The sequence below is a fragment of the Suillus discolor genome (assembly GCF_016758755.1).
Source record: "Suillus discolor strain FC423 chromosome Unknown F5147scaffold_4, whole genome shotgun sequence".
NCBI classification, from domain to species: Eukaryota; Fungi; Basidiomycota; class Agaricomycetes; order Boletales; family Suillaceae; genus Suillus; species Suillus discolor.
In genome coordinates this window covers 677,856-695,939 of record NW_024541251.1, presented here as the reverse complement: position 1 = coordinate 695,939, position 18,084 = coordinate 677,856, and the positions used below count along the sequence as shown (strand labels likewise).

General features: G+C 47.5%; 9 protein-coding genes across 9 annotated transcripts; 5 read left to right on the top strand and 4 right to left on the bottom strand.

Moving 5' to 3' along the window:
- Nucleotides 1–476: 476 nt before the first annotated feature.
- F5147DRAFT_254694 (uncharacterized protein) lies at nt 477–1,996 on the top strand. Its single transcript, XM_041428857.1, has 6 exons — nt 477–811; nt 868–1,002; nt 1,051–1,257; nt 1,325–1,442; nt 1,503–1,571; nt 1,632–1,996. Exons 1-6 carry the CDS (start codon nt 765–767, stop codon nt 1,821–1,823), a joined length of 768 nt encoding a protein of 255 aa, XP_041298522.1. The 5' UTR covers nt 477–764; the 3' UTR covers nt 1,824–1,996.
- On the bottom strand, nt 1,781–3,635 carry F5147DRAFT_254655 (Clavaminate synthase-like protein). The gene is made up of 6 exons (XM_041428856.1): nt 3,265–3,635; nt 2,779–3,212; nt 2,650–2,727; nt 2,305–2,590; nt 2,050–2,249; nt 1,781–1,996 (listed from the first exon to the last, which is right to left on the bottom strand). Exons 1-6 carry the CDS (start codon nt 3,364–3,366, stop codon nt 1,966–1,968), a joined length of 1,131 nt encoding a protein of 376 aa, XP_041298521.1. The 5' UTR covers nt 3,367–3,635; the 3' UTR covers nt 1,781–1,965.
- A 10-nt stretch (nt 3,636–3,645) lies between these two features.
- F5147DRAFT_669434 (ubiquitin-conjugating enzyme/RWD-like protein) lies at nt 3,646–4,760 on the top strand. The gene is made up of 6 exons (XM_041435463.1): nt 3,646–3,893; nt 3,950–4,031; nt 4,093–4,188; nt 4,240–4,328; nt 4,380–4,527; nt 4,580–4,760. The coding sequence occupies exons 1-6, from the start codon at nt 3,885–3,887 to the stop codon at nt 4,687–4,689; spliced, it is 534 nt and encodes a 177-aa protein (XP_041298520.1). The 5' UTR covers nt 3,646–3,884; the 3' UTR covers nt 4,690–4,760.
- Nucleotides 4,761–4,873: 113 nt separating this feature from the next.
- F5147DRAFT_742700 (uncharacterized protein) lies at nt 4,874–5,425 on the bottom strand (the record flags this gene model as incomplete). The annotated part of the gene is made up of 4 exons (XM_041439559.1): nt 4,874–4,963; nt 5,021–5,186; nt 5,241–5,346; nt 5,398–5,425. The coding sequence occupies 4 exons, from the start codon at nt 5,423–5,425 to the stop codon at nt 4,874–4,876; spliced, it is 390 nt and encodes a 129-aa protein (XP_041298519.1).
- Nucleotides 5,426–6,674: 1,249 nt separating this feature from the next.
- F5147DRAFT_254568 (Nop52-domain-containing protein) lies at nt 6,675–8,029 on the top strand. Its single transcript, XM_041428855.1, has 5 exons — nt 6,675–6,813; nt 6,862–6,975; nt 7,032–7,188; nt 7,243–7,374; nt 7,424–8,029. The coding sequence occupies exons 1-5, from the start codon at nt 6,756–6,758 to the stop codon at nt 7,896–7,898; spliced, it is 936 nt and encodes a 311-aa protein (XP_041298518.1). The 5' UTR covers nt 6,675–6,755; the 3' UTR covers nt 7,899–8,029.
- A 131-nt stretch (nt 8,030–8,160) lies between these two features.
- F5147DRAFT_565988 (rab-GTPase-TBC domain-containing protein) lies at nt 8,161–10,351 on the bottom strand (the record flags this gene model as incomplete). Its single annotated transcript, XM_041430779.1, has 7 exons — nt 8,161–8,341; nt 8,399–8,624; nt 8,679–8,716; nt 8,767–8,783; nt 8,838–9,181; nt 9,240–9,455; nt 9,505–10,351. 7 exons carry the CDS (start codon nt 10,349–10,351, stop codon nt 8,161–8,163), a joined length of 1,869 nt encoding a protein of 622 aa, XP_041298517.1.
- Nucleotides 10,352–10,572: 221 nt separating this feature from the next.
- F5147DRAFT_742697 (Spc98 family-domain-containing protein) lies at nt 10,573–12,903 on the top strand (the record flags this gene model as incomplete). Its single annotated transcript, XM_041439558.1, has 4 exons — nt 10,573–11,035; nt 11,076–11,445; nt 11,531–12,548; nt 12,604–12,903. The coding sequence occupies 4 exons, from the start codon at nt 10,573–10,575 to the stop codon at nt 12,901–12,903; spliced, it is 2,151 nt and encodes a 716-aa protein (XP_041298516.1).
- Nucleotides 12,904–12,987: 84 nt separating this feature from the next.
- F5147DRAFT_669425 (inorganic pyrophosphatase) lies at nt 12,988–14,811 on the top strand. The gene is made up of 7 exons (XM_041435462.1): nt 12,988–13,255; nt 13,307–13,345; nt 13,402–13,655; nt 13,717–13,991; nt 14,041–14,205; nt 14,261–14,370; nt 14,426–14,811. The coding sequence occupies exons 1-7, from the start codon at nt 13,174–13,176 to the stop codon at nt 14,461–14,463; spliced, it is 963 nt and encodes a 320-aa protein (XP_041298515.1). The 5' UTR covers nt 12,988–13,173; the 3' UTR covers nt 14,464–14,811.
- A 338-nt stretch (nt 14,812–15,149) lies between these two features.
- Nucleotides 15,150–16,570, bottom strand: F5147DRAFT_648411 (phosphatidylserine decarboxylase; the record flags this gene model as incomplete). The annotated part of the gene is made up of 2 exons (XM_041433278.1): nt 15,150–16,292; nt 16,346–16,570. The coding sequence occupies 2 exons, from the start codon at nt 16,568–16,570 to the stop codon at nt 15,150–15,152; spliced, it is 1,368 nt and encodes a 455-aa protein (XP_041298514.1).
- Nucleotides 16,571–18,084: the final 1,514 nt, after the last annotated feature.

The window sequence follows — 18,084 nt, the reverse complement described above, 5'->3', positions numbered from 1 at the left end:
CTTAGTCTACCAGAGCGCATTCTTGTCGCATTCTATTATCCTGCTGCCTTTGTCATCAAGCTGTATCCTCAACAAAAGGGCGCTAGGCAATGGGATACGCCTGCTCTGAATAGTGGATTGCGCGGTAACGTATCTACTTACTGTTTAAACACTCAAGACATTTGCGACATGATCCAAGGAGACTTGTTGCCTCGTCACCCTGATATCCTTCCTGCTATGATCGCCGTTTCTATGATCGGACCTCATAACTTGCCTGCTCATCGTCTTCCCTCGACTCTCAGCGTCAATCGGTTACGTATTCGAGATGCCCTTCAGTTTCTGAAGAAGAACAATCGACTTTATCGCAAATATTCAGATTTTGAAAGACGTGCTCGCTTCGTTACCTGAAAACGGAGTACCTTTGCAATTACTTTCTGTGATCAAATTTTCTGATGAAGTTTGCTAGAGCAAGAACGAGATGGCTATGTTGTAGAAGACGATGATGTAGTGTATCGCTGGTTGCTGTTGCTCTGTGAATATCAAAGTATTATTTGCACATGCAAAAATACGGTGTTTGGGGTCTGCACACTGCACGTGACCAAAAACGCTGATCAAAACGGCTTTCCATAGATCCGATCACTGTTCTGTAAACCCTCTCAAACCCCGGCCTCCCTCACCCCCTCCCTAGGGGGTGCCCCACTCCACTGTCTGGGCACTGGACGGATAAATAGCTCGGGCTTACGCAGGTCCTGTGGCTTTTGCTTTCGACTTCGCTATAAGACATCATGTCGGACGCTGTCTCCATCAGAACCACACGCAGTGCACCTCCAAGGTTTGTATCATTTCATTCAATTGGTTCTTGCTACAATCCTGACCATTGATTTCTAGTTACAGTGTTGCACTTCAACATTCAACACATGAAGAAGAAGAACCCCCAAGAGTTGTACCGGAAGGACCAAGGCTGGTGGTGTTAGCGCCCCAGGTCAATTCATCGACTGATACCCTCGTTGGAGCCACCGCAAGGTCTTATTGAGTATTCCTCGTCATCAACTTAGTCTTACATTTCAACAGAGACCATTCAGCTAACGTAGAAGCAAGAGGTCCATTCACATTTTCACCCTTTGGTCCAAACGCTATGCTGCTTTTGCCTCATGCGCTCTCTTCAAATTCACGTCCTCTGTATCACATATCTATCTCGAACGACTGCTTCAGACCTCAGATATACACCACAACTATTCGCAGAGGAACGGAGCAAGGCCAGATTATCGCAGAAATTCAGTTTGGTCTTCCGAATTTCCCTCGACGATCTTCTACTGATCCTTCATATGACGTCTATTGTCTATAGACGGTCCATATTACGCGATGATGGATATCGCGGGACTGTTGAATACATAGAGCCAAGGCGGCATAAGATAGCTTATCTTGACGATGTACATTCTAAACAGTCCGCAGACCACGAAAAGGTAAGTCGTTGCCTCGTCCGATTAATGACTTTCGTGCCATGTTATCCCTGGAACCGACAGATGCGATTTGAGTGGCGTTTTAATAAGGACATGCGTCTCATGTGGCAAACAAATTGCGCGGAAAAAAAAGTGCGACTTCCTGCGATTATGTAAATGAGCAATTTGCTTAAAGATGTTCTTGGTGTATAGGTGATATCCGTTCAGTGTACTAAGTTTGGAACGTTGAAGAATCCTCCGATTCTTGCTACTTTCATTCCGACCAAAAAGAAGGGGGAGCTTCAGACATTGGACATCACTTCGGAGGGACGACCTTACATGGACGATATCATAGTCTCGTGCCTCGTAACAGAGGGGAGAAGAACTACCATGTATGATAGGTGAACTCAGAGATACTATACATACACGGCTGGATATATATACCGAGCACGCATGTCCGCCGGTATGGGTGAGCTGTGTCCTGCAGATACCTTGCTATACATACACTGACGGACATATTCTACACGCATCTGATAATCAAGTGAATTTAGGCCATGAGAGCAATATGTTTGAGTTCACTGTCAGATATTAGTAAGATCTGGCTTCGAGGGTGGGAACTTTCGGCACTCACTTCTGAACCTGCTGTCCGACCTTCATCCGTTCATAAACCGTACGCTGATCCACTGTCTGACTCAAATTGAACGCATTTGCACGTTCAGATAGCTTAGGGATCGGAACAAGCTCATAATCGGACGAGAGGTGCCAGAAAAATGTTGATGATATGCGAATATTAGGCCGGTCAGAGTGAGTCTCTTTGCGCCGCTCGACAGTCTAGAAAAACACAGTCAGCTCTTCACTTGCACCATAGAATTTGGTAGTGTATGACCTGCAACGTAGCCTCGTTCACGACTACCTCATGAAACCCAGCTTTGATGAGGCCTCCGGTTAAATGTTCGAACTGTTTCCCTGCTTGCACGAGTAGGTAACGGCCAGTGGGTGGGAATCTAACGAGGATGCGCTTCCCAGTATTACGTGCCCAGATGTTGAGTCCTGGATACCTTGAACGACCGTGGATCGTTAAACAGTTGAGATCTGTATGAAAGCCGGCAAGTATGGTATCCTTTTGCCCATACTTCACCAAATCAGAAGCCGTTGGGCCAAGTAGATGAGGGCTATCCGCCGCATCAATGTAATATCCCATAGGATATCCGATGATAGATGAAATACTGACCCATATTTGCCTGCGTCCTTGATAAATTCTCGAGGAAGTCCGAGACCGATCGCTGTCATTTCAGCAATATTCTCGACACTATCGTTTGAGTTAGTGACAGCCTACAAATAATACGTCTTCAGGACTCACGCATTCTTCATGGAATGCCCCCATTTCTCCATAGTGGATTCCCACTTCTCACTGATTCTAGGTGCCTGGGGCACGACATTTGGAGCATTAAGCGCCGGATACTCGGTCTCATATGGAGGGGGAGTTCCCATTTTCCAGAAGAACCTGCACTTGGGGTCAGGATGGTGCCCGGAGATATCTAATGGCCGTTCAACTGGGTCCAGGTTGGCGATAATATCCAAGCACGGCTCATCCACGGCACATTTGGGCTTCTCTGTGTTCTCAAGGGTCACGCCAACCTGATAATGAATCTCTGGCCGTTCATCCTTCTTTAAGTCCTCGACAGGCTGCGCGAAATAGTCCTCGATGAGATCGAGGAAAGCATCATTGTCTTCCTCTGATACGCGAGAATCATGTACAAGGAGTGCCCCGTATGTGATCAATGCATCTGCGGCCTGTGAGTTGAGTGATTAGAACCACCCAGATCACGGGTGGTAAGAGGCAGACCTTATTGCATTCCTCTTGCACTCTGATTGATTGCGTGGGTTGAGACAAGAAGACATCAAGGTCAATGACTGGGAGGGTTTCTGATAGCGCTGACTCAGACATGGTGGAAAGTGAACGTAATGATGACCAGTTCTTAAGTTATAAAGGCGAGTCACAGGTTCTGATCGTAGACTGCTGGCCCGGGGCTCTTGTTAAGCTGCTCCCGAGAGGAGCAACTTTAAGGTAGGACCTATCAAAGGATACCTTCGTCCATCCAAGGCCATCCCCAACTCAAGCCGCGCGTCTCCCTAAAGGCTAGATTAGTATACTATCTGTAGCCGATTTTTATTGTAAATAGTCCGGTGGGCTGACGTGAATTTGGAAGTGAAACTCTCCTTGATCAGTGAGAGGCAATATACTCCGATGACATTTCTACCGCCCGAACATGGAAGCCGTCAAAATGCACATGAGGCCTCGAAGGCCTCGAGGAGACTTGCAAGCATGCTTGCCATCACTGAAGGCAGCCGCTATTTCGGCACATTCCGCACTGGTTCACCCTGTTCCCCCATCTACCTCCCATCATTGTAAGTAGGCACCTTTCGCAACAACTATCACTTGTACACTCCCTTTAGACTGTCATCATGATCAAGGTCTGTACATCGCACCAGAACTTCATGCATTAAGTGCACGGTCCTAATGAGCTTAGATATGGAGCATGAAGAAGAACGAGGACGCTGCAACCAAGAAGCGACCGAAAACAAGTGCTGCACAGATACGAGTGCAGAAAGGTATGTACCGGCTTTCCTGTTGTGTTCCATGAATTCATGAATTTAACGTACGCGATGTCAGATCTGACCGAACTTGACCTCCCTTCCACCATGAAGACGGACTTCCCGGACCCTACCGACCTCCTGAACTTCACACTCACCATCACCCCTGATGAAGGTGTTTCTGCTGGATACTGAAAACACCTGCCTTACTGACCAAACTTGTCAGGCATGTACAAGGGTGGTGCTTTCACTTTCTCATTCACCATCAACACCAACTATCCACACGAACCGCCCAAGGTCAAGTGCATGCAAACAGTGTGTTTCCTTTACCTCAAATACTACGTCATTTAAATCTGCTTGATATAGATATACCATCCAAACGTTGACCTCGAGGGAAACGTGTGTTTGAATATTCTCCGAGAAGACTGGAAACCTGTTTTAAATTTGAACTCGGTTATGGTCGGCCTACAATACCTTTTCTTGGAGCCTAATGCAGATGATCCATTGAACAAAGGTTCGCTAGATTTGCTTCCAAATGGATGAGCTTGTCTGACTACGTTTGACAGAGGCAGCAGAAGAACTACGAAAGAATCGTGAACAATTCCTGTACAATGTTAAGACATCCATGCGCGGTGGTATTATCAAGGGTGTGACATATAACAAGGTCCTTATATGATGTTTTTTTAGACGTGTGTAGACGTTCCCATCTGTTCACCATGATCCTTGTTTTCCACTGGCATTATTTTGTATTCGAAGATCGTCGAGATATTTGGTCATTGCGGGGGATTATTATTACAACAAGGTAATACAGTGTCTGTCTTGGATCGCAGATTTCCTCAAGTGGTTCATTCCATATGCATTCAACTTCCCCTGTAAGTGGTGAAAGAATACGGGCTAATCAAAAGTGGGATGTGGTAATGTTCTTCTGGGTTTTCAATCTCGAAAGTGATCTGTGCACATGAGTATGTCATAGAACAAGTACTGCCTGGCTAGTAAACCAATCTTACCTCCACCCAGGGATAGAAACATTTTCTGCCTGTCTTTTCAAAATATTCCTTCGGCTTGAAGACGATCTTGTAAGTCCCAGCACCCACTTGTTTATTCTGCAACCTAGCCTCATCGGATCCTCGTGGAGGCAACAAGTTCAAGCATCGCCCATCGGCATCTGTGACGCTGCAAAAGTACGATTGTCTGCTAGTAAGTGGGTATTCAAGATGATCGACTTACCCATGTGCAAATGGACTGAAGATGTCGACATTTCTCTGTCCTTTCTGGTGGATCTGAATGTTGACTTCCACCCCCTCTGCTGGTCTTCCAAGAGAGACATCAAGGACTTTGGGGCGTTAATTATCACTAGCAATATCTTTTCGACATAAATGCTTACCATGGCATGTGATGGGTCCCTTTGACATAATGACGAGTACTACTGGGAATCCTGCCGTCTGTATGGCCGTTTATATGTTGTCTTGGAGCTTTGAAAGCCACGTGAAAGAGCTCCAAAATGCTGAGAAATGCCCCTGCCCGTCGCCGCCGTCGCTGGGAGTTACCTTGCGAAGCAAGGTCATGTTGGATGGCACATAATCTGTCAGTCACCTGACGTGAACATCATGCTGTGCGATAATCGAAAATGATAGAACTGCGTCAATATGAATACACAAAACTACTTCATAAAGTATCCAATTAGTTACTCAGATCTCAGAACTTGGTCTCGATGAAATAGCTCGGTCTCGATGTCAGAATACAAATACAGTCAAGCTCAAAGCTCGGTCTCGATGACACAATACAGATACAGATACAGTCCAAATATGAGGTGAACTTCAACGATGGCATAGCACCTCTCTTGAGGTATATCGATGTTTGGTCCGAGACTATGCTAGTTAGACAACAATGAGAATTGTCAGAAGTGCGTGGCTTACCTATCCGGTGCGAAAGTCCACCTAGCACGAGCTCGATCCCAAACGAGCTGTTTTCAGTCACAAAGATTGATGACGAGGCAAAAGGAATGTGAGGGAAACAAAAACACCCAAGGATAGGATGAACTGAGAGAGACCACATGCCTCATCAACACGGATACAAAGTTGGCCCTGTGTCTCGTCAGGCGCAAGCAAGGAAGAAGGTATGAGAGCCAACGATCAGTAAACGTCAGCGCGAGGCAACATGACTAGAGATAACACATGGAGCTACATGCACAAAACGTTTCAGCAGATGCAAAAATCACAGGATGATATAGTGAGGATGGTAGAGCGCGTGAACCATCAACCTAATCATGATGCTCGAGAGTCGAGGCCGCATTGGTCTATTTGGATTTGTTGAACTTTCGTACATTTTGCGTGCTGCTACGATGTTTTAATCGGCTTATCGAACGTGCTCAAAAGGCATTAGGACCAAGCTGAAGACGACATCGAATATGCTAAAGGCCAACCTATTAATTGGCTGAAAAAAAATACTTATCGCAGTGATAACGAAAAACAAGCACACTTAGGACTACCGTCACGCAGATTCGGGGGTCCGAAAACGACGAGTGTTGGAAGAGGTCGACAAAGCCGATTCCCACGAATTAAACATTCTCCGGAGCAAGGTCATAAGTTCGCACAGCGAACCCCTAGTACTTATGATTGAAGATCGATGATCTGCTCCTCAATCCCCTGTCGGCCTCAGAATGGGTACTACTCCTTTTTGGCGCGAAATCACGTGCTCCCTCAAGCAATCTGACTTGTCAAGATTTTGTGACATCGAATATTCATGTCTGCTGCGTCCACTCCTGCTGTTCCGCCTCTGGGAAAATATCTTGCATCCTCAGGTAGGCTAAGATTATATGTATCGACTCTTCTTCGCTGACTTGATGCAGAAAAGAAAACACGGGATAAAGCTGTAAAAAACCTTGCTGTTTTCCTGTCCAGTGACTCCGAAAATGTATTGCCTGATCTTGAAATGGCTAAGCTATGGAAGGGCATCTTCTACTGTGTGTCTCCACATTTATCCTCGATCGTCCGTATCATATCTGATGTCATATTCCAGGTTTCTGGATGTCAGATAAACCACTCGTACAGCAGGCACTAGCGGGGGAGCTAGCGGAGCTCATACTTACGATCACTGACGTACCTTCGTCACTCAATTTTCTGCGGGGATTTTGGACAATGACAGTCAGAGAGTGGAATGGGATTGATCGTCTTCGGTGCGTGCGGTGATTTTATACCGTGATGTTTCAGATACCAATATTGGCCTTCAGGATGGACAAGTATTATATGCTCATCAGGAAGTTCGTGAATGCGAGCTTCAGATTCCTTGTGCGGACAAAATGGGATAGTGCCACCGTTGATGAGTATAACTCAATATTATCTGGCCCTAACGGACCGCTATGGTGAGAAGTCCTCCAAATATCGGAAAGCAGACTATAGATATTCTTGCAGTCCCAGCGATATACGTGTGCCAACCAGTCTTGCATTCCACTTATCGGAGATATATATCGAGGAGCTCGAAAAAGCGCTCACAAACTCGGAATCACCAACTCCAGTCCCGTTGTCCACGCTGTTGTCGCCATTTATCGTCCTCGCCGCACGAACGCCCACAAACACGACTTACAGACACATTCAATCGTCATTGTTTGAGCCATTGCATAATTTGCTGAAGTCATCGTCGGGTCCTCCAAGCCGCAAGAAAGCGCGCACACTATCTCCTGATTACTCGAAACTACTGGTCAACGCCTGCACCTCTAGCTCAAACAGTGATCGAGCAATAGATGCAGATGCTGTGCGCAAGTCGATATTGCAAAAAATATTCGATGTGGCAAGCGAAACAGAAACTCGAGATGCAAATCGACGGAGAATGTACACGTTCTACAAGAATGCGGTGGAAGATGATGAGGATGAGGATAGTGCTGGATAGATTCATACGGTACATGTAATGCTTGGATGTTGCGTGACGAATGCACTATCTTCGATAAAGCTGCAGTTCCCACTGCTTAGCTGATGGATCGATTGCAAATAATCAATTAACCTCGCAGTCGGTTCGAAACGGTTCGCTGATCCTGTTTGATATCTGCATTACCGTGTTTGCGATTCGAGTTGCCTGCTTTGCACATCCTTGTAGTACAATGACGATCCATTCTCCAAGGTGACCCGAACATGATGTGTACTACATCTTTAATTCACAAATCTGGCAGTTCTCGTTGCGTTAGACGTCTCCACGTAGACTCCTTCCACCAGTCCTCCATACTATCAATACGTTCCCAAAGCGTCTCTTCGTCTACGCCGTAGATATCATATTTTGCACCATCTAGTAAACGTCCTTCCCTTTTGGCTACTTCTAGTGCAGCCTTATTTTCACCTCTGTAATGGTAACGTTGAATTTGAGCAGTGCAATAACAGAATTGAGGAGTTACCCACCGGAGGAGGTCTAGAAGCTCCTGTCGGTCGGGGAAGAATAATCGAGGTTCAAGGACCGCAAGAACAGCGAGGGCAGCGCGAAAAAGAAAAGAATCCCCCTCTAGTAGGAGAACGTCCCATAGACGTGCGCATGCTTCGAAGGGCAGGTGGTCCAAGAATAGCGGGATAAGCCAGTCAGGGAGATAAGCACCAGGCGATATTTGGTGTTGCTTGAAATTGAAGTATACTAGAGAAAAATGAACTAAGCCGAACAGGTGGAAGATGGTATATGCAATCTTACTTTTTGGCATGCAGTCAGCTAAGAGCGTGTCGAATATCCTGAAAAGCAGCATAAACACAGATGCCTTCACTCATGTCCTTGTGCTCACCGATAATAGGCTTCGACCTAAAGCACTACGATTCAGTCAGACTCTGATCCAAGCCAATCTGTAGCACTCACGTCATCCTTGGCAGCAACGCTGCCATATAGTGACCTCATGCAATGTCTCTCTAAGAGATTTCTCATCACGATGAAACCTTGCTGTGGCTTCATGTTGAGTAATATCATCCCGGCGATCTTAGCGGTGCCGTGCACATATCCCAAACCCTCATCTGCACGAGAGACGACCCATGCGCATAACATATCTTTGAGGTCTTGGTAGAGCGGCCCAGTTTCGGGGTGGAATATGTGTAGGGACGGAAGGGTGGACAAGATGTCTTGCTCGAGGGTTTGTAATGTTTCGGCAGGAAATGAGCCGGTCGAAAGTGCGCGGGTAGCTCGACTGAAACAGTTCCTGTAGTTGTCTTGAAATACGATGAAGGCCACGTAGACAGAAAAGATGTGCGCATATACGACGCTTACCTTTGCTCAGAGCGAGTGCGTTACCGACAGCTTGCTGCCACATAGAAGCGCGTAGTTTTGTAGGTATACCGTTCCACCAAAGTCTGCGGAGATTGGGATTCTTATAAACGACTCGCCAATCAGAAGATATCTCCTTCTCCCATTTGTACATGGACTGCTCGATCTTAAGCTCGCGAGCTAAACGTCGTTCTTGCAGTGCTTTCCGCCGTTTTTCCTCTGTTATCAAGTCAACATATAACCACGATTTATGTGACTAGAAAATAACCTGCAGCGCGACTTTGTTTCATCATGGCCTGCCAGTCCGCCATATGTTTCTGGTCTTCTTGACGGTTCTTCGGAGGCAGGAAATGAGGGCGCGTCTGGCTCATTACCTTCTGGAAGGCGCTCGGTCCCGCTGAGTACGTTTGTCTTCTTTGACTTGTGACGATTGGGGTTGTTGGGCTTTTTGGTAACGGGGAAGATGGGGATGGAGGTAGTGGTGGAGCATCATGACTAGGCGGAGGGAGGTAGGAAGAAGATACATTCGAGACCGGATGTACCGTTTCGTCTTCCTGATGACCCTCGCCATTACTTTCTGCGCCCGTACTCATTATTACGCGACTTGGCGGTGATCTACTGATGTCAATGTGAACGACGGGATATGACGTATCCCGCGGAGGGGAGGTATCCCGTGAAGCGGAGGCATCCTCCTCTTGAGTATCTTCATGGCTAGCCGAGTGTCCGTTTGCATTAGGTTCTTCTGAGAGTGTGATATCAGAGAAGTCCTGGGGAACCTGCTGCTCATCAGGTTGTTCTTCCGCAGTCAGCGGTGGTGGTGACGAGGAAGAAGATCTAGTCTCTGAATATGAGTTTGAACTCCCATCGAGACAAAAAGTTGATATCGACGTGTCATGATCGCGCGCAGAGCTATACTCCGTCTCCCCGTCATCTTCTTGGTCATGATTTCCGGCCCAGCTCGGGTTCTCGGCGAGATGTTTCCTGATAGCTGCGGAGCTGAACTCGAGGTTATAATCAGCATCCTCACCATCTGAGAATGCATCGTCGAGGTCGAAGTGGCCCTCGAATCCTTTGCCTACTTGACGTTCTACGACTTCGTGCTCGTTGTCTGCCATGGTATGTAGTATGGATACGTTTCAAAAGTTACAGATGCCTGCCTCTAGTAGTGTTGTGGTCTGATTTACTCATCCAGAAATAGCCTCCAATTAATATTATAACAGTCACCTCAACGGTCAACCAAGTTCAAAGTCTTAGATTGTAGGTCTCCGTTCAAGTGAGTTTTACTTTCTTTATGCATTCATCTCTCAGCCAAACTGACATGTAGGATTGTCTTGACATGATTGCAGAGGTATTACTAGTACTCGCAGGCCACTCTTCGTCGTTGTTCCCAACAGATCACAATTTACATCCTGCTTTCCGACCATTACTGCATCCAGGCGAAGAGCAATGTCTTGAAGCCCTCGGACACATAGCTTCCAGATACCGCAATATAAAGAAGGCGTGTGCGACCCTCTCCCGGTCCAAGTCGCGTTATGTCTGCGCACTCTGCGCGACGTTAAACCAGATCCTAAGGGACGAGTACGAAAAACTTGTGGTCGATACAGAAGCCAAGGTCTTGAAACGCGATCCTGATCTCGTTTCCAACGGGTCTTTCGTACCGCTTTCAGCTTTACGAGCGACTTTTGCAGAATGGGACTCTCCTCTCACAGCGCTAGAGACCTTGATGAATCAACTACAAGCTCAGAAGCACTGGCAGCCCGGTCCCCTAATTGACATGTTACTCGCACGTTCAAAAACTGGTGTTTATCGGATTGCCGATATCATATCACGTCTTTCTAGTCGCCGTCCAACGCGTCTGGCGGTGCCAGTTGTCTGCTTTCCTGGTTCACGGATCCCTTTCTTCCTCCGATCCTTTAGCATCGGCAGATTTCACGCTTCTAGATGGCACTATGCCCTCTTGCGTCTCTCCCCAAACAAAAGAATCCATCGTTTATGTTGGTCGGGCCATTGCGACCATAAAAGCCAAGAAGTGGGAGAATCAACTGCCGCGCGAGCAGGCGGTTGAATATGCTAATTTGTTGGAGACCGTCTTACCCGAGGATCAATACAAATTCGACCTCGTGATCTCGCAGATCAGGACAAATGTCAGCGAATGGCTATGGCTCAACGTTCTGACGCGGAAAGACGTGGAAGATGCCGTTATATCATTGTACGTGATCCTTCCGAGCCCCCCTTTTTTACTTTTTACTTTGTGATTTTTATTTGGATCTGGCAGACTAATAATTGACCGGCAGGGCAAGTTACTTCCTTCTGCGTAATGGTGAATTCAGCTTAGCGCTCATCCGTGAGATCGAGCGCTTGAAGATATCACGGCTCACGACACGATCAGGAGTGGCGTCAGTGATTCGAGAACAAGATTTAAATCTGGCGCTCCTCCGAGCGTCTCTTGGTACAACCGCTCAACATGATCCGTCGCTTCTACATCTCCATTTTGAGCTTCCTGCCGGGCCCCTCAGACCCCTCCTGCCCTCATTGGCAAATTCCAAAACACTATCTTCATCTGTCGCTAGTAATTCATCCGAAGTCACATCCTTTGATGATCTCCTTTTAGGCACAAATCTTATACTGTCGTACAATGTCACCTGGCCTCTGGATCTGTTTCTGCACCTTTCGGATCTTCAGATATACGCAGCTCTTTTCAACTACCTCTCTTCTTTGCGTAAAACCCACACTCAAATTCACACTTGCTGGACCTCGCTCTCCAACGCACAACGTGCGCGACGGCGATGGACAGGCCTTGGCGAAGGTGGTACTGCTGAAGACCTCGAAGCGCGTAGAGAACTGTTACGCTGTGGGTGGGGTGTCGTGAGGGATATGGGGTGGTTCCTTGACACCCTTCTCGGTTATGTCATGGTCGATGTCGTAGATGTCGAGTTCAGAAGACTGAAGGATCTTTTGGGAAACCCAAGTCGGGGACGTGCAGAAAGCGTGAGCAAGCACCTCAGTTCACAGAACATTGCCGGCCAGGCCAATGCAGATCCCTCAACTTACCTTGATTTTACTACGTTGCGAAATATCCATACGACGTATCTCGAGCGGCTGCTGACGGGGTGCTTGTTGTCTAATCCCGCTCTTACTGCGATCCTTCGGCCGATTTTTGAGGTGTGCGAACGATTTGTTGCGCAGGTCGAACGATGGGGCGGAGACGTCCTACCTGCGTTGTTGTTTGAGGGGAGTTTGGCACCTGGTGCGGATGATAAAGTGGGTGCTATGGTACAGGAACGGTTCCAAGTGGTGTCAGAGATCAATGAGGTACTGCATTCTGTTCTCAACATTAGCTATTAATTCTGACCGTCTCATACAACAGAGCCTTCATAAACTATTTAACTTGTTCTACGAGCAGTTATCACTCTCGACTTCTCAGCAGCCCCTCATGGCCACTGGCGATGCCTCAAAGTCTATCTTGATGAACGCTAGCGTGGCAAATGCATCAACATTACAACGCACGTCCATCCGAGGAAAGGGGTCCAAGGGTTTTGAGGGAGAGGGAGAAGTCCGCCGGCATGTTGAAAGGCTGTTACTTCGGTTGGACTTCAATGGGGCGTTTTCGAAGCCCAGAGCTAGTGCCAACGAACAAACCCAATGGGAGGGTAGTATAAGTATTTAATATTTGTAATTGTTAAAATTATGCACTTCGAATTCGTGGGCGCTAAGAAGCGCTAAGATCATGATATCTAGTCTCCGATTTCATCCAAACTTCCGCTGGCGTATTGCTGGCAACATTGCTGGTCCTGCCTGATCAGATAATCTATAAGCTATATTCCTGCACTGTTGACTGCTGTGGATCGGGGCAGACCCCACTCCCACGAAAGATTTATTTCGTAATTAATACAAACTTTTACCTTTTACTTGAATAAAGCAGGTAATAAGTGAACACATGACCGGAGGATCGATAGCAGTTCGTCGTCTCTCCCAACAAGTTAGACTACTTTCTTCATCACGTTCATCGATGGTCTCCAGTGCGTTTCGTCGTCAAAAAAACCTTGCAATTTTTACTAACACGCTTCTAGCATTTGGTACTCGCCTCATTGGCGCGCCTAACACCCTCGGTAAGTGTGATCATACTACAATTATCGTACCAGCTGATCAGCTCGCACATGATCAGAACACCGAGTGTTCATCGAACATAATGGCTCCGTCGTGTCCTCTTTTCACGACGTTCCTCTCTTTGCCGACCAGAGCAATGGCATCCTCAACATGATCGTCGAGGTTCCTCGTTGGACTAACGCGAAGATGGAGATCTCCAAGGAGGAGCCCTTCAACCCCATCAAACAGGACATCAAAAAGGGTCGCTTGCGCTTCGTCCGTAACTGCTTCCCCCATCATGGGTACATCTGGAACTATGGTGCTTTCCCTCAGGTAAGCTTTATTTCGCTTCTCGCTCTTGTTCGGTTGGCTTATCGCGATCGATTATCGTAAGACTTGGGAGGATCCGGCTGCTCTCCACCCTGAGACTAAAGCCAAGGGTGACAACGATCCATTGGATGTCTGTGAGATCGGTGAACAGGTCGGCTACGTCGGTCAGGTCAAGCAGGTTAAGGTTCTCGGTATCATGGCTCTGCTCGATGAGGGCGAGACCGACTGGAAAGTCATCGTCGTTGATGTGCACGACCCCCTTGCATCAAAGCTTAACGACATCGAGGACGTGGAACGCCACCTTCCTGGGTTGATCAGGGCCACCAATGAGTGGTTCAGGTATGTGCTACATCTTATCAGCCTAAGATGGAGCTATAGCATCTACTAGGATCTACAAGATTCCCGATGGCAAGGGCGAGAACGCCTTTGCTTTCTCTGGTGAGGCCAAGAACAAGAAATATGCTACAGAGATCATCCACGAGTGTAACGAGGCATGGCGCCGTCTCATTACCGGCGAGAGCCCCGCTAAAACCCCTACCTATGATTTGTCTATGTACGTCGACTTTCCTTGTTTTGTTCTAGTTGTTGAAAAATAACAAATTCTGCAGCCGCAACCTCACCAATCCAAACTCGCCAGGTCTCGTTACCCGTAACGACCCCACGTATGCTAACCTTCCTCCCGACTCCAGGCAACCTCCTGCAATTATCGATCCTTCCAGTAAGTACTTGTTCCTCCCCTTTGTCCTGCATAGTATAACTTCTCTGTCCCATAGTCTCAAAGTGGTTCTACATCTCATCCGTCCAGGTTTAGAGGATGGACGGGGAAATAAATGTATAATCGATGTACTTGGATTTGTGACGACTACATATCCTTCAATTCTTTGCCAAGTGGCATGTAAATTTTACAAGGCAAATCAGCTCTCGCCGAACTTAGGTGGCAGGCTACGAGACTAGCCACGAAGTATCAGCCAACGGATATTATATTATGTAATTTCTTTTGCCCCTGGCAGCTCAGCGCTCCTAGATCTGTGCCGACTTCGCCAATCGCTGAATCTCAAATCGTCGAGTTGAACGAGTGTTACACCAACAATGCTATTATTGTCACATATCAGAGAGACAGAAGCTGCGATTTCCAAACCAGAAGCTACGAAGAGCCGGAAAGGGGGGAAGAAGGCTTTAGCTGCCAAAAAGGATCGCCGTGCATAATGGGAATTCAGCTTCAAGGTACAACGCCTTCAAGCATCAGCCTGCTTGACGCAGACTGCACTAGCAATGTTGCAGCAATGTGAAGGTCTTCACACAAGCTAGCTTCAGGCTTCATCGCAAAGCAGCGCAATGATTGTGACCAACAAAGTTGAACAAGCTAAACATGACATCGGTATAGTCAAACTGCTAATAGTACAAGGTCGTAAAAAGTGTATGCATAAATCTTTTCCTAACGCCTATAGTATCAAGGTACTCTTCGATAAAGGATGTTTGAATAACTGCCCTATGCCATCACTCCGAGTCTTGCTTGTGAGTAGCTACACCGATAACCGAATTGACCCAGACGTGTTTGCCCTCTTTGATCTCATCTCCCTCATGAAATTCGGTCCCCTTGGAAAATACGAGGGCGTGTGAGGACCCGCCAAAGTGGAACATTCCAAGTTCCATCCCCGGCTCCACTACTTGGCCTTTCTTCACTGTCACCTGACAAGTCGACACCTCCGCCATCCCCACGCCTATGAAGCACATTGTGCCGATGTTGATGTCGTCTGACTTGATGTAAATCAGCACACGAGCGGCCTCGATGGTGAGGAAGGGCTGGGAGCGAATCAATGCACCATGAGGGTCACCCTCTGGGAGATCAGGGTCACCGTGGTCTGCCCCGGCATCTGGAAGCACGGCATAATATGTTCCGTCAACTACGACAATATCCGTGACTGTGCCCTTGATGGGGCTGTGCCAGCGGTGATAGTCGAGGGGACTGAGGAATGCTTGATAGACGGTCCCGCCCTCGAACAACTTGGCGTAGTCATCGTCGCGGTTCAACATGTTGTAAAGGGAGTATTGCTGGCCTTTGAGCCAAAACTGATCATGTTGCTTCACGTCCCTGCGAATGCGTAGAACGGTGGACTCGCAGGCGCTATATATGAGAGTCGGCTCTACAACAGCCCGAGTCTGGAGTCCACCTGGGAATGTAACGGGATGATTATCACGGGTTACGATGGGGCGCACACCATCATGGAGCGCTCGAGTGAAGAAGGCATCCCAGGTTGTAAACCCACGGTTATCAGCTGCCGCGTCAGGACACTTGTAGGTCTGCTCGAAGCTATATTTCCCTAGATGCGTCTCGAGACTGGTAATTCCAGCCTTACCAAACCAGCCTTCGTCAGTCGTATTGAGCGTTAAATTCGATCCAGGTTGCATGAGGAATTTTCCCCAGTTCTCCAACAAGGCTTTGAGCGCACGGTTGAACTCCTTCATGCGGAAAAGGTCATAGGCTGCAGCTGTGTTGCTAAGCAAATCGAAAATGAGGTAAATAGGCACCCCGATAGGCTCGCCAATCACATCGCCATTCTCGTCTGTTGCTACCTCATACTTGGGTGCTGTCACGATGATACAGTCGAGGAAGGACAACAAGTGTTCGAAGTCCGTCACCTGTGCAAGAGAATGAGTCTTTGTCACAAGGCTTACTGGCTACTACCTCATACCTTGTTCCGCGTATCCACTTGTAGGAATACTTGGTCGAACAGAGACTTCATGACGGAATCCCCTTGGATCGCTTCCCCGAAAGCTGCAACAGCAGGTTCATGTGAAGTGGAATCAGTGGAACGGCGCAGAGCGCGCCGAACCATATGATCAATGAAGGCCTTGTAGATTGCAGGATTCTTTGGAAACCACCCGCCATAGCCGCAAAGTACAGCAGAAGAAGTCATTGTACTGGGGGCAACTGTTAGCCCTGTTGTCGAATGGGAAGGTTTTGGACTCACAAGAGAGAATGCAACTTCAAGATGGAGTAGCAGGAGCGACTTAGAGGTCCTTATATATGCGAGGCAATGGGTCCAAAAGTAGTATAGATGCCATACGTGCACCATAATGGCATTGGGTCCCAAAGATAATAGTATGCCAGGAAATTTTCTGGGGGTCACCAGTACGGCAACAGAAGCTGGATAGGAGTACAATGATGATCATGCATTCACTAAACATGGGTAGATCGTGAACGTGATTAATCGATAGGGACCGTATCAGCCTCACCTGGGTGTGCGCAAGGATCTACAAAATTTAGAACACACCTTCTGTTGGACGGTCTACTAGTACCCGATTCCAGAGCAACTCCTGGGAGGAATGGAACTTAACTGACCGGCGCAAACGAGGCCCGCGCCATTGACATGGATCACGATCACCATACATTCAATCTTCGCGAAGAAGTTCATGACGGGCAGAATGGAAGATGGGGCACATGTTCTAAAACATACGGAAGGAAGCAAGCTGCAAGCAGAACAGGGAGCACCAGGATTATGGATGACCTTGAGTACTATGGAAGCCGCCAGCTTCCGTCACGAGACCTACAACAGGTAGTCCAGGACACCATGCACCTTGCAAGGGAAGGGTAGACCTCATCTCCTTGACTTGTGTTTTGCCATTGTTTTCTGTTGAGATTTTCGTACAATGTAACAAGATTCACAATAAAGACAGTGAGGTATTCCTGGCTCAGGGGATATGGAAGGCTTTGAAGCTTAAGCTGCATCACTGGATTGGTCCGTGGCTACGGTAGGCGGTGCTTATGGGGCTCGGATATTTCCGAGACACAAATTCATTTCCGTATGGCAAAGAGTTGTTCATTGTTCTTCCAGATCTACGTTCCCATACTCGGAGAGATGTAATCAAACACTTCGAACTCGCTGTCTCCATCATGCGCCCTATAGGTAAGGCATATGACCGCCTCATATACTGAGTACAAAACTTCAAAACAAAATTATACATTTTTTCAAAATATGTATCGACAAGTTCTCGGTTGGACTCATTCATCAGTATCGATGTCCTACCATCAAGTAGGCATGCTGCTCTGGTCCTTAAGGATATCTTCATCTCGTAAATCAGGTATGTACGCACTATGAGCACACCCAATTTCATTATTGCTATAGTTACTGAGTGGATGTATCATGTATTCGCACACCCGCGTCGACCGGTACCTGCACAAGTACACTTGACCCGGGACAAATAAATCATAACTCTAATTTCCCAATTTACCAACAAGTAGCACCCGGGTATGACCCGGTTCGACGAGGAAGTTCGCATATCCAATTATCCATGTCCAAAAGCCCATGTGCCGTGCAAGAGATTCTCCCTCTACATCTCCGCTCTTCGACGCGGAGCTAGCTGTAGTTCCTTCTTTGTGTACACAAACATCCATTTGTCCACAATCCAAAACATCACCAGGACATCTACT

Coding starts and splice junctions, on each gene's coding strand:
- F5147DRAFT_254694 (XM_041428857.1), top strand. CDS start 765: ATGTCGGACGCTGTCTCCATCAGAACCACACGCAGTGCACCTCCAAG. Junction 1,003..1,050: donor CTCGTTGGAGCCACCGCAAG/GTCTTATTGAGT, acceptor ACATTTCAACAG/AGACCATTCAGCTAACGTAG. Junction 1,258..1,324: donor CAGATTATCGCAGAAATTCA/GTTTGGTCTTCC, acceptor TATTGTCTATAG/ACGGTCCATATTACGCGATG.
- F5147DRAFT_254655 (XM_041428856.1), bottom strand. CDS start 3,366: ATGTCTGAGTCAGCGCTATCAGAAACCCTCCCAGTCATTGACCTTGAT. Junction 2,591..2,649: donor AAGGACGCAGGCAAATATGG/GTCAGTATTTCA, acceptor TGCGGCGGATAG/CCCTCATCTACTTGGCCCAA. Junction 1,997..2,049: donor GTCGGACAGCAGGTTCAGAA/GTGAGTGCCGAA, acceptor AATATCTGACAG/TGAACTCAAACATATTGCTC.
- F5147DRAFT_669434 (XM_041435463.1), top strand. Junction 4,329..4,379: donor AGGTCAAGTGCATGCAAACA/GTGTGTTTCCTT, acceptor TGCTTGATATAG/ATATACCATCCAAACGTTGA. Junction 4,528..4,579: donor AGATGATCCATTGAACAAAG/GTTCGCTAGATT, acceptor TACGTTTGACAG/AGGCAGCAGAAGAACTACGA.
- F5147DRAFT_254568 (XM_041428855.1), top strand. CDS start 6,756: ATGTCTGCTGCGTCCACTCCTGCTGTTCCGCCTCTGGGAAAATATCTT. Junction 6,976..7,031: donor ATGGAAGGGCATCTTCTACT/GTGTGTCTCCAC, acceptor GTCATATTCCAG/GTTTCTGGATGTCAGATAAA. Junction 7,189..7,242: donor AATGGGATTGATCGTCTTCG/GTGCGTGCGGTG, acceptor ATTGGCCTTCAG/GATGGACAAGTATTATATGC.
- F5147DRAFT_669425 (XM_041435462.1), top strand. CDS start 13,174: ATGACCGGAGGATCGATAGCAGTTCGTCGTCTCTCCCAACAAGTTAGA. Junction 13,346..13,401: donor TGGCGCGCCTAACACCCTCG/GTAAGTGTGATC, acceptor GCACATGATCAG/AACACCGAGTGTTCATCGAA. Junction 14,206..14,260: donor CCTACCTATGATTTGTCTAT/GTACGTCGACTT, acceptor CAAATTCTGCAG/CCGCAACCTCACCAATCCAA.